This window comes from Numida meleagris, unplaced genomic scaffold (assembly GCF_002078875.1).
Source record: "Numida meleagris isolate 19003 breed g44 Domestic line unplaced genomic scaffold, NumMel1.0 unplaced_Scaffold307, whole genome shotgun sequence".
Lineage (NCBI taxonomy): Eukaryota > Metazoa > Chordata > Aves > Galliformes > Numididae > Numida > Numida meleagris.
In genome coordinates this window covers 82,374-93,858 of record NW_018364545.1, presented here as the reverse complement: position 1 = coordinate 93,858, position 11,485 = coordinate 82,374, and the positions used below count along the sequence as shown (strand labels likewise).

Sequence of the window (11,485 nt, the reverse complement as noted above, 5' to 3'; positions counted from 1 at the left end):
TCATTGATGATTTGGGTTTTTTTTGGGTCCCTCGTGGGTGATCTGGGGCTTTTTGGTGTCACTCATTGGTGATATTTGGGTTTTTGGGTCACCTATTGGCAATAATATTGGGGATTTTGGGTCACCTGTTGACGATTTTGGGTATTTGGGGCCATTCATTGGCAATATTTGTTTTTTTGTGGGTCACTCATTGATGATTTGGGTTTTTTTTGGGTCCCTCGTGGGTGATCTGGGGCTTTTTGGGGTCACTCATTGGTGATATTTGGGTTTTCGGGTCACCCATTGGCCATAATATTGGGGATTTTGGGTCACCTGTTGACGATTTTGGGTATTTGTGGCCATTCATTGGCAATATTTGTTTTTTTGGGGGTCACTCATTGGTGATTTGGGTTTTTTTGGGGTCACTCATTGGTGATATTTGGGTTTTTCTGGGTCACCCATTGCTGATACTTGGGTTTTTTGGGGTCACCTGTTGACGATTTTGGGTATTTGTGGCCATTCATTGGCAATATTTGTTTTTTTTGGGGGTCACTCATTGGTGATTTGGGTTTTTTTGTAGTCACTCATTGGTGATATTTGGGTTTTTGGGTCACCCATTGGCAATCATAGTGGGGATTTGGGGTCACCTGTTGATGATGTGGGGAATTTTTGGGTCACCCGTTGAAGTTATTTGGGTTTTTTGGGTCACCTGTTGACAATTTTGGGTATTTGGGGCCATTCGTTGGTGATATTTGGGTTTTTTTGGGTCCCCCATTGGTGATTTGGGGATTTTTGGAGTCACTTGTTGGCAATATTTAGTTTTTTTGGGGTCACCCACTGGGGATACTGGTTGTTTTTGGGTCACCCATTGGCAGTATCAGGGATTTTGGTTCACCCATGGGTGATATTGAGGACTTTGGGTCACCCGTTGCCAATTATGGGGAGCTTTGGGTCACCCATTGGCAATACCATTATTTTTTCGGGGTCACCCAATGACCCTATTGGCTTTTTGGGGTCACTGGGCACGGGGAGGGACCGAACCCAGCTGAGATGTCCCCCTGTCCCCCCCCAGAGGACGGGATGAGCTCCCACCACCAGCTGCTCGCCTTCGTCTCGCTGCTGGAGACCACCAAGCCCTACCTGGTCAACTGCATCCGCGTCCCCGCTCTGCAGGTGGACTCCCTGTGCTGCACTGCCTTCCTCTTCCTCCCCATTGCCTTCCTCTTCCTCCCCATTGCCATCCCCTTCTTCTCCATCCTCTTCCCTTTCTTCAGCCTCTCTCTCTTCCTTTCCATCTCCTTTGCCTTTCCTCTTCCTCTCCATCCCCTTCTTCCCTTTCCTCTCCTCCTTCCTCTTCATCCCTTTCCTCCTCTTCTTCTTTTTCCTCTCCATCCCTTTCGTCTCCCTGTTCCCCTCTCTCTCTGTCCCTTCCTCTTCCTCTTCATCCTCTTTTCCCTCTCCATCCATATCCCCTTCCCCTTTCCTCTCCATCCCTTTGTCTTTCCTCTTCCTCCCTTCCCTTTCCTTTTCCCATGTCCCCTTCCATTTGCTCACATCCTATCCTAGTTCCCCTTCCCCAGCTTTTTCCCCTACTCCTTCCTCTTCCCCTTCCTCACATCCTTTTTCCCCTTCCTCTCCCTGTCCCTTTTCCTCTTCCCTTCTCTCCCCTCCGCTTTCCTGACGTCCCATTCCCCTTCTTCTCCCTTTTCCTCCTACCTCCTCCCTTTCTCTTCCTCTTCCTTTTTCCCTTCTTCTCATCCTATTCCCCTTCCTCTCCCTCTTCCCTTATCTCTCTATCGCATTCCCCATATCCTATTCCCCCCTCCCCCTTCCCATTCCTCACATCGTATTCCCCTTCCCCTCCCTCCATCCCCTTCCTCACATCCTGTACTCTTTCCTCTCCTTCCCTTTCTCCTTCCCCTTCCTCTCCACCCCCTTCCTCTCCCTTTTTCTCTCCCTCCCCACATCCCATTCTTTTTCCTCTCCTTCTTGCCCTCCATTCTCTTCCCCTCCCCCTTTCTCACATCTTATTCCCCTTTCCCTTCCTCTCCTTCCCCTTCCCCCTCCCCCATCCTCTTCCCTTTCCCCTTCCCCTCCAACCCACACCCCCTCCCCTTTCCCCTCCCCTTTCCCCTCCCCATAAGCCCTCTCCCCTCTGCCCCCAGACCCTCCTGCTCTTCTCCCGCTCTCTGGACACCAACGCGGACTGCACGCTGCTGGTGGCAGACCAATGGTTGGAGCTGCTCCTCCCGGACCCCAACTCGGCGCTGCGGCTCCTGGGGACCGCGCTGCGGCTCCGCGCCGCCTGGGAGCAACTCCTGGATCAGCGCTTGGGGGGCAGCGGTGGGGCAGAGCCCGGGGAGCGGGACATGGCTGCGCTGAGACGAGGGCTGCTGGAGTTCCTGCAGGAGGAGGTGGGTCTGGGGGGCTTTGGTGGGGTTTGGTTGAGTTCTGTGGGGTTGAGTTGAGTTGGGTTGGGGGTTTTGTGGGTTTTTTGGGTGTTTTTATGGATTTGGTTTGTGTTAGGTCGAGGTTTTGATGGGTTCCATTGGAGTTGGGTTGCAATATGGGGTTTCTTGGGGTTTTGTGGCGTATGGTGAGGTTTGATTGGGATTTATTGGGATTTGGTTGGGTTTTGGTGGTGTTGGTTGAGTTCTGTGGGGTTGAGTTGAGTTGGGTTGAGGGTTTTGTGGGTTTTTTGGGCGTTTTTATGGATTTGGTTGGTGTTAGGTCAAGGTTTTGATGGGTTCTGTTGGAGTTGGGTTGTGATATGGGGTTTCTTGGGGTTTTGTGGGGTATGGTGGGGTTTGATTGGAGTTTCTTGGGATTTGGTTGGGTTTTGGTGGTGTTGGTTGAGTTCTGTGGGGTTGAGTTGAGTTGAGTTGGGGGTTTTGTGGGTTTTTGTGGGGTTTTGTGAGATTTGGTTGGGATTTTGGGGGGTTTAGCTGGGTTTCAAGGGAGTTAGTGGGTTTATTTTGGGTTTTTAGGGAGGTTTTGATGGATTTGGTTGAGGGTTGTTGGGGTTTTGTTGGATTTTGTGTAGTTTTATTGGGTTGGGGTTGGGTTGGGATTTGTTTTGGGTTTAGTTGGGTTTTGAAGGAGTCTGTAGGGTTTTCATAGGGTTTTGATGAGTTTTCTTGGGTTTTGTGGGGCGTTGTTGGGGTTTGTGGGGTTTAGTGGGGTTGGGTTGAGGTTTGGTTAGGATTTTGCATGGGTTTCTTTGGCTCTTGAGCGGATTTGTTGGGTTTTTTTGGGGGTTTAGTTGGTTTTTGTTGGGTTTGGTTGAGGTTTTATTGGGGTTTTATTGGGATTGGATGGGTTTTATTGGGATTTGTTTGGGTTTGGTCGGATTTGATTGTGTTTTGTGGGGTTTTGTTGGGGTCGTTGGGGTTTTGTGGGGGTTTTGTTGTTTTTTTTGAGGGGTTTGTTGGGGTTTGTTGTGTTGGGTCGTGTTGGATTAGGTGGTTTCATGGCACAAAAATGGGGACGTTTGGGTCTTCTCATGACCCAAAATCGGGTGTAGCGTTTTAATGACACAAAACTGGGGAGATGTTGGTGCCGTCCAACGGAATTTGGACAAACGGGACAGAATCCCGTTACAAGGGGGACGGGGCCCCACTGCGAGGTGTCCCATAGGCTGGAAACCAGTCCAAGGGGGACACAAGCTTACTGGGAGCCCAGTATAGAGCCACGAGGCGACGCCGGGGCTGAAGAATCCCTCCCCGGAGAATTGGGAGATCCCATCAACCCCAATGAGGATGGATCCCAACGTGGGGCATGTCTCCCTTCGGAGACGCAACCTGCCCCCAACGTTGGGTCGGAGGAAGACTTGGGGTGACCCCACGGTGCCCCACACCCCCACCCCACATTTCCCCCCCAACCCCCAGGTGCCGTACCGCCTGCGCCAGCTGACAGCACTGCAGCAGCGCTCTCTCTACGTCGGACCCCAGACGGTGACGGCGTTCCCGCAGCTCCCGGGGCTCTTCCAGGGGATGGAGATGAAACCCCACGAAACGAAGGGCGGTCACCGCGTGACCCAGTTCCTCACCTACAACTGCTTGGCGGTGAGTCGCATGTCCCCCTCCCCCCACGCCGTCCCTCGTCCCGCTGTCCCTTGTCACCTCCCGGCGTCCCCCGTGTCCCCTGCAGACGGACGCGGACCTCTACAACGAGTGTCTCCGGAGCTTCTGGACGTGTCCCCACTGCGGGCTCCACGCGCCCTTCACCCCCATGGAGCGCGTCTGCCACGAGAACGCGTGTCGGCCGCCGGACGGTGGGTCCTCGGGGGCGGGATGGGGACGTGGGGGGTTCATGGGGACAGGGGTCTTGGGTTTTATGGGGACAGGGGTCCTGGGTTCTGTGGGGACAGGGGTCCTGGGTTCTGTGGGGACAGGGGGCCTGGGTTCAATGGGGATGGGTGTCCTGGATTCAATTGGGACAGGTATCCTGGGTTCTATGGGGGCAGGGGTATTGGGTTCTGTGGGGACAGGGGTATTGGGTTCTGTGGGGACAGGGGTATTGGGTTCAGTGGGGACAGGGGTATTGGGTTCTATGGGAATGGGTGTCCTGGGTTTTGTGGGGGCAGGGGTCCTGGGTTCTGTAGGGACAGGGGTCCTGGGTTCTATAGGGACAGGGGGCCTGGGTTCAATGGGGATGGGTGTCCTGGATTCAATTGGGACAGGTATCCTGGGTTCTGTGGGGACAGGGGTATTGGGTTCTGTGGGGACAGGGGTATTGGGTTCTGTGGGGACAGGGGTCCTGGGTTCTGTGGGGACAGGGGTCCTGGGTTCTGTGGGGACAGGGGTCCTGGGTTCTATGGGGACAGGGGTCCTGGGTTCAATGGGGACGGGTGTCCTGGGTTCATTTGGGACAGGTATCCTGGGTTCTATGGGGGCAGGGGTCCCGGGTTCTGTGGGGACAGGGGTCCTGGGTTTTATGGGGACTGGGATCCTGGGTTCTGTGGGGACAGGAGTCTTGGGTTCAATGGGGACAGGGGTCCCGGGTTCTGTGGGGACAGGGGTCCCGGATTCTGTGGGGACAGGGGTCCCGGGTTCTGTGGGGACAGGGGTCCTTCGTTCAATGGGGATGGGTGTCCTGGGTTCTCTAGGGACAGGAGTCCTGGGTTCTATGGGGACAGGGGTCCTGGGTTCTATAGGGATAGGGGTCCTGGGTTCTATGGGGACTGGGGTCCTGGGTTCTACAGAAGAAGAGGATTTTGGGGTTGGTTATGGGGAAAATAAGTGTTTTTTTGGGGGGGGTTGGTGATGAGAAAAAGGGTTTTGAGACGGGTGACAGGGGGAAAAAAGGGTTTGGGGGATGACGATAAAAGAAATGGGTCTGGGAAGGGCACGGATACGGGGATAAGGGTGGAAGGAAGGGGTGTGGGGCAGAGGCAGGAGGCTGTGACCCCGCTGTGTCCTCGCAGAACCCCAAGACGAGGAGCCCCACGGCTGCCCCCCAACCTCAGCCCTCCAGCGGCCGTACCACTGCGACGTGTGCCAGCGGGATTTCTCCTTCACCCCCACCGAGATCCTCCGGCACCGGCGGCAGCACCGCTGATGGGAGAAATCCCAAAAGGGAGATTCGGGACCCCCGCCTCCCACCCTGTACGTCACACTGGGGGGGGGAATGGGGTTTTTTCATGTGGTTTTTGGGGGGGGGGGGGAAGGTGGGGTGGGGGGGGGGTGGGGGGGGGGGGGGGGGAAGGTGGGGTGGGGGGGGGGTGGGGGGGGGGGGGGGGGAAGGTGGAAATCAATGGGGTTTGGGGGGAAAGAGCGCGGCGGCAGGACGCTGCTCTACCGCTGCTGCGGGAGAGGGGGAAATGATTAAAAAACCCCAAAAGAGCCCAAAATGGACGCTTGTTGCCCCCCCCCCAGACCTCGATATCACCAAAGGGGGGGCCCCAAAATAAGATAGAGCCCAAGAAAGTACCCCCAAAAAAAACCCAAAGCGTTGAAAGGGGACTTGAAATACGCAGATTTTTGGCTTCTCCTCCATCTCTGCTCGCTCTCCACCACCATCATTGGGTTTTGCTTTTTTTTTTTGGCGTCGCCAACCCAAACTTTGCTGAATTTCTTTGATTTGTCCTCATTTTTTCCAGTCCTAGAGAAAGGGGGGAGGGGGGGATTCCCCGTTGCCGTGACAACAGGGTGGGATGGGAGATGCTGTCGCCATGGCAACGAGCATCGCAGGAGAGGCTGGGGGCACATTTTCTTTTTTTTTCCCCTTTTTTGGGGGGGGAAAAATGCCCATTTCTTTTTCACCTCGCACCCTCAGAAATCCCCGTGAGCGGTGAGGGGGTGCGCACCCAAAAACATTCGTCATTTTGGGGTCGGAAAGCAGCAGTTTGGGGTCAGAAAGCGGGTTTTGAGGGCTTGGGACAGTGGTGGAAAAGCCCCAAGTGGGCCCCGAAATTGCCCAAATTCGGGCACCCAAAGGCCCCATAGAGGCCCCGGGGGCCCTATAGAGAACTCAGAGGCCCCATAGGATGACCAGTAGCCCCATAGGGCAACCAGAGGCCCCATAGAGCTTCCAAAGGCTCTATGGAGCAGTTGGAGGTCCCGCAGAGCAACCAAGGGTCCTATAGGCCCTGTAGAGTGACCATGGGTCCCATAGAGCTTTCAGGGGCCCTGTAGGGCACCCAAGGGCCTTATAGAGCACCCAGGGGCCCTATATGGCACCCAAGGACCTTATGGAACAGCCAGGGGACCTGTAGAACCTCCAGGGGCCCCATGGCGCACTCAAGGACCCTATAGAGCCTCCAGGGGCCCCATAGAGCACCCGAGGACCCTGCAGAGCACACAAGGGCCCTATAGGGCACCCAAGGACGCTATAGAGCACCCAGGGGACCTGTAGAACCTCCAGGAGCCCATAGAGACCCTATAGAGCACCCAAGGGCCCCATAGAGCACCCAGGAGACCTGTAGAACCTCCAGGGGCCCCATGGGGCACTGAAGGACCCTATAGAGCTTCCAGGGGCCCCATGGAGCACTCAAGGACCCTGCAGAGCACCCAAGGGCCCTATAGGGCACCCAAGGACCCTGTAGAGCACTCAGGAGTTCTGTAGAGCCGCCCAACCATTTCAATAATAATTTATCAAATTAATAAAACTAACAAGATGCCGACCCCCCCCTCCTCCTCCCCCTGATATCAAACCCCTCATTAGGAAATCCCCCCACCCCCCACGCCCCCGGTGGTGACGGTGCTTCGTTAACCCGAGCGCGAAAACGAGCCGGGGATGGGGGGGGGGGGTCATCAGAGCAGGGTTCGTCATTAATTTGACGAGGGAGTGTGAAAAGCAGCGGTGTCCGACTTCATTAGCGCAGCCCCGCTAATTGGGGGAGGGGATGCGGCGCCCGTGGGCTCGTTCGTCAGCTTGTGCTGATTAATGGCGATTAAGGACGGGGAGGGCTTGAGGGTTTTCTTCTCGTATTAAGGCGAAAAAGGAGTTGTTCAACAAAAAAAAAACAACGAAACATCCGTGGGGAATTGGGAGGAAAAAAGCCAAAAATGGGGTTGACTCCTGAAAAGCCAGTGCTTTGTTCCCCCAGATCTCAGTGTATCGTTCCCCAAACCCCAATGCTTTGTGCCCCAAAATTCAACACTTTCTTCCCCCCCAAACCCAACGTGTTTTTCCCCAAAACCCAATGGATCGTTCCCAAAACTCAACGCTTCGCTCCCCAAAGAACGCCAGATAATTCTGAACCCAATGAATCCTTCTCCAGAACTTGTTATTCCCCAAAACCCAATGGTTTGTATCAAAAAAAAGGAGAATTCTAAACCCAATGGATCGTTCCCCAAATCCCAATGCTTCGTGCCCCGAAATTCAACACTTTCTTCCCCAAAAACCCAACGTGTCGTTCCCCAAAACCCAATGGATCGTTCCCAAAACTCAACGCTTCGCTCCCCAAAGAACGCCAGATAATTCTGAACTCAATGAATCCTTCTCCAAAACTCGTTATTCCCCCAAACCCAATGGCTTGTATCAAAAAAAAGGAGAATTCTAAACCCAATGGATCGTTCCCCAAACCCCAATGCTTTGTGCCCCAAAACTCAGTGCTTTGTTCCCCAAAAACCCAACGTGTCATTCCCCAAAACCCAATGGATCATTCCCAAAACTCAACGCTTCGTTCCCCAAAAAACAGCGGTTTGTGCCCCCCAAAAACCAGTAGATAATTCAGAACCCAATTAATCCTTCTCCAAAACTCGTTATTCCCCAAAACCCAATGGGTTGTATAAAAAAAAAAAAAAAAGGAGAATTCTAAACCCAATGGATCGTTCCCCAAAAACTCTTTGTTCCCCAAAAACTCTTCATTCCCAAAACCCAATGGATTGTATTAAAAAAAAATGGATAATTCCAAACCCAATGGATCATTTCCCAAACCCCAATGCTTCGTGCCCTGAAATTTGACACTTTCTTCCCCAAAATCCCAACGTGTCATTCCCTAAAACCCAGTGGATCGTCCCCCAAAACTCAATGCTTTGTTCCCCGATCAATCTCGCTTCCACATTTCCGATGAATTTGGGGACATTTTCCCTTTTATGGTACAAATACCATTCCCTCATTAACATCAAAATTAAGAGTTTTCCATCATCCCCAAAAAAGGGAAGTAATTTTCCTTCGTTTCCTGAAGGCGAAATCATTTCCTTTCTTTGAGGAATTCCCATCCCTGTGGGAACACCACCCATTCCCCATCCCAAAGCTCTCTCCTTCCCCTTCTCCTCGTTATTATTTCAGAGATTTTCACTTAATTTTACCTTTTCACTCCATTTTCTTCGTGATTTTTCTTCTCTTCGTGATTTCTCCATTCCCTCATTGAGGAATTCCATCCCCATGGGAACGCCACAGCTTTCCCATCCCAAAGCTCTCTCCATCCCCTTCTCATTATTATTTGGGAGATTTCTGCTTAGTTTCACCTTTTTTATGCCATCTTTCCTCCTGATTTTCCTTCTCTCCGCGATTTCTACACTCGCCACTTTGCATAAGCCGCTGTTACCAACTATTACCCAAATTAAGCTGCAGCAATTAGGCTAAAAATACGAGATGATCCCAGCTCTGATGATAAAAGAGCAAAGGAAATATCTCCAGGGCATCCATTGCGTGAAAGGAAATCTTTGCCACTCTATTTTCCGTCACTCTTCCAACTCGTGCCTATAATTAAGCAAAAAGGGGAAGTCGTCGTCTGACGCTCTCTCTGATAAATCATCGTCTCCTTAATTAAGTCGGTTTGGAAGCGGAATGACGACGAACCTCCTGGAGGAGACGCTCGGGTGTTCCCACTGATTTTAGGGTGGAAAAAAATAGCGCGGAAGTTCCGTCGGACGCTTCGTGTGTGCGTGTGGTTTTAGGTCTGGTCCTCATTTCTGAGGAAGAGGGGTGAAAAGCGGAGAGGAAAACAGGGGGAGTGAGTAGGGATGAGTTGAGGCATCTTCTGCATCTCCTTGGCAGCACAAAAGTTGTGGAATGGTTGGGTTGGAAGAGGCCCTAAGGATCGTAGGACCATGGGATCCTACAGTGGTTGGGTTGGGAGACCTTAAAGGCGATAGGACCATGAAATCCTATAATGGTTGGGTTGGGAGAGTCCCTAATGATCTCAGAACCATGAGATACTACAATGGTTGGGTTGGATGGACCCTAAAGATCATAGAACCATGGGATCCTACAATGGTTGGGTTGGAGGAACCCTAAAGATCATAGAACCCTGGGATCCTACTATGGTTGGGTTGGAAGAGGCCTTCAAGACCCTAAAACCATGAAATCCCACAATGGTTGGGTTGGGATGGGCCCTAAAGGTTGTAAGACCGTGGAATCCTCAAAAGGTTGGGTTGGAAGAAGCCCTAAAGTTCATAGAACCATGGGATCCTACAGTAGTTGGGTTGGAGGGACCCTAAAGATCATAGAACAGTGGGTCGTACTGTGGTTGGGGTGGGAGAGTCCCTGATGATCTTAGAACCATGGAATCCTACAATGGTTGGGTTGGAGAAACCCTAAAGATCATAGAACCACGGGATCCTACAGCGGTTGGGTTGGGTTGGGATCTTGAAGTTCCCAGAGAGACGAAACCCTACAGCGGTTGGGTTGGATGGACCCTAAAGATCACAGAACATCGGAATCCTACAGCGGTTGGTGGGAGGGACCCGAGAGCTCATTATCTCCTTCCAACCCCCAGAATTCTAATTTTAACAGGAAAACGAAACGATTCGTCTCGCTTCCGGCCCAGACCGGCGGTGTTCGTCCCCTCAGCGCAGGGGATCTCTCGGAGTTCACCTTCACGCCGCCTTAATGAGGAGACGGAGTTAATTTATTAATGGCAGCGGTGCTGCTCGTCAGTGCGATGTGTGACATCGGTGCGACGCGGGCGGTCCCCCCCCCATGCCCCCACCACCCCTGCCTCGCTGCAGCCTTGGTTTGGTGGTCCCTGCGGAGCTGATGTGGAGAAATTCTGGTGTCATTGAGCACAGAACGTGGGGGGCTTTGTCCCATCCCCGTCCTCATCATGTCCGGTATCACATCCCCATCCCATCCCCATCCCACTCCCTGTCCCTCATCCCAATTCCATTCCCCGTCTCATTTCCATCCCATTCCCCATCCCCAGTTCCCATCCCAATCCCATCCCCTATCTCAGTTCCATTCCCCATCCCAAACCCCAATTCCATTCCCCATCCCATTCCCTGTCCCATTCCCTGTCCCATTTCCATTCCATTCCCCATCCCCATCCTATCCCAAGTTCCCATTCCAATCCCATTCCCCATCCCCATCCCATCCCCAATTCCCATCCCAATCCATTCCCCTTCTCAGTTCCATTTACCATCCCAAACCCCAGTTCCATTCCCCATCCCATTTCCATTCCATTCCTCATCCCCAGTTCCCATCCCAAATCCCATTCCCCATCCCAGACCCCAGTTCCATTCCCCATCCCATCCCCATCCCATTCCCTGTCCCCAGTCCCTCATCCCAGTTCCGTTCCCCATCCCATTTCCATCCCATTCCCCATCCCCTTCCTATCCCGTTCCCATTCCAATCCCATTCCCCATCCCAATCCCAATCCCTATCCCAATCCCATTCCCCATCCCAATCCCATTCCCCATCCCAATCCCATTCCCTATCCCAATCCCAATCCCATTTCCTATCCGAATCCCTCAATGCAGTTCCATCCCCGTCCCATTTCCTGTCCCCAATCCCTCATCCTGATTCCATTCCCCATCCCCATCCCATCCCCAGTTCCCATCCCAATTTAATTCCCCATCCCAGTTCCATTCCCAATCCCATCCCATCTCCATCCCAGTTTCATTCCCTATCCCCATCCCAAATCCCATTCCCCATCCCAGTCCCATCCCCATCCCAAATCTGTTCCCCATCCCCAATCCCCCATTCCAGTTCCAGTTCCATTCCCCATCCCAATCCCATCCTCCATCCCATTCCCCATCCCAATCCCATGCCATTCCAGTTCCATTCCCCATCCCAATCCCATCCCATTCCAGTTCCATTCCCCATCCCAATCCCATCC

General features: G+C 53.0%; 1 protein-coding gene across 1 annotated transcript in view; it reads left to right on the top strand.

The window, feature by feature from the left end:
* Positions 1 to 11,485, top strand: part of DHX34 (DExH-box helicase 34) — a 26,639-nt gene that overhangs the window by 14,457 nt on the left and 697 nt on the right. Inside the window, exons 8-13 of the mRNA XM_021382889.1 lie at positions 1,052 to 1,152; positions 2,145 to 2,393; positions 3,867 to 4,043; positions 4,129 to 4,252; positions 5,405 to 5,585; positions 10,165 to 10,481. Coding sequence (XP_021238564.1) covers positions 1,052 to 1,152; positions 2,145 to 2,393; positions 3,867 to 4,043; positions 4,129 to 4,252; positions 5,405 to 5,538 — 785 coding nt within the window. The 3' untranslated portion in view covers positions 5,539 to 5,585; positions 10,165 to 10,481. The remainder of the gene's footprint in view (positions 1 to 1,051; positions 1,153 to 2,144; positions 2,394 to 3,866; positions 4,044 to 4,128; positions 4,253 to 5,404; positions 5,586 to 10,164; positions 10,482 to 11,485) is intronic.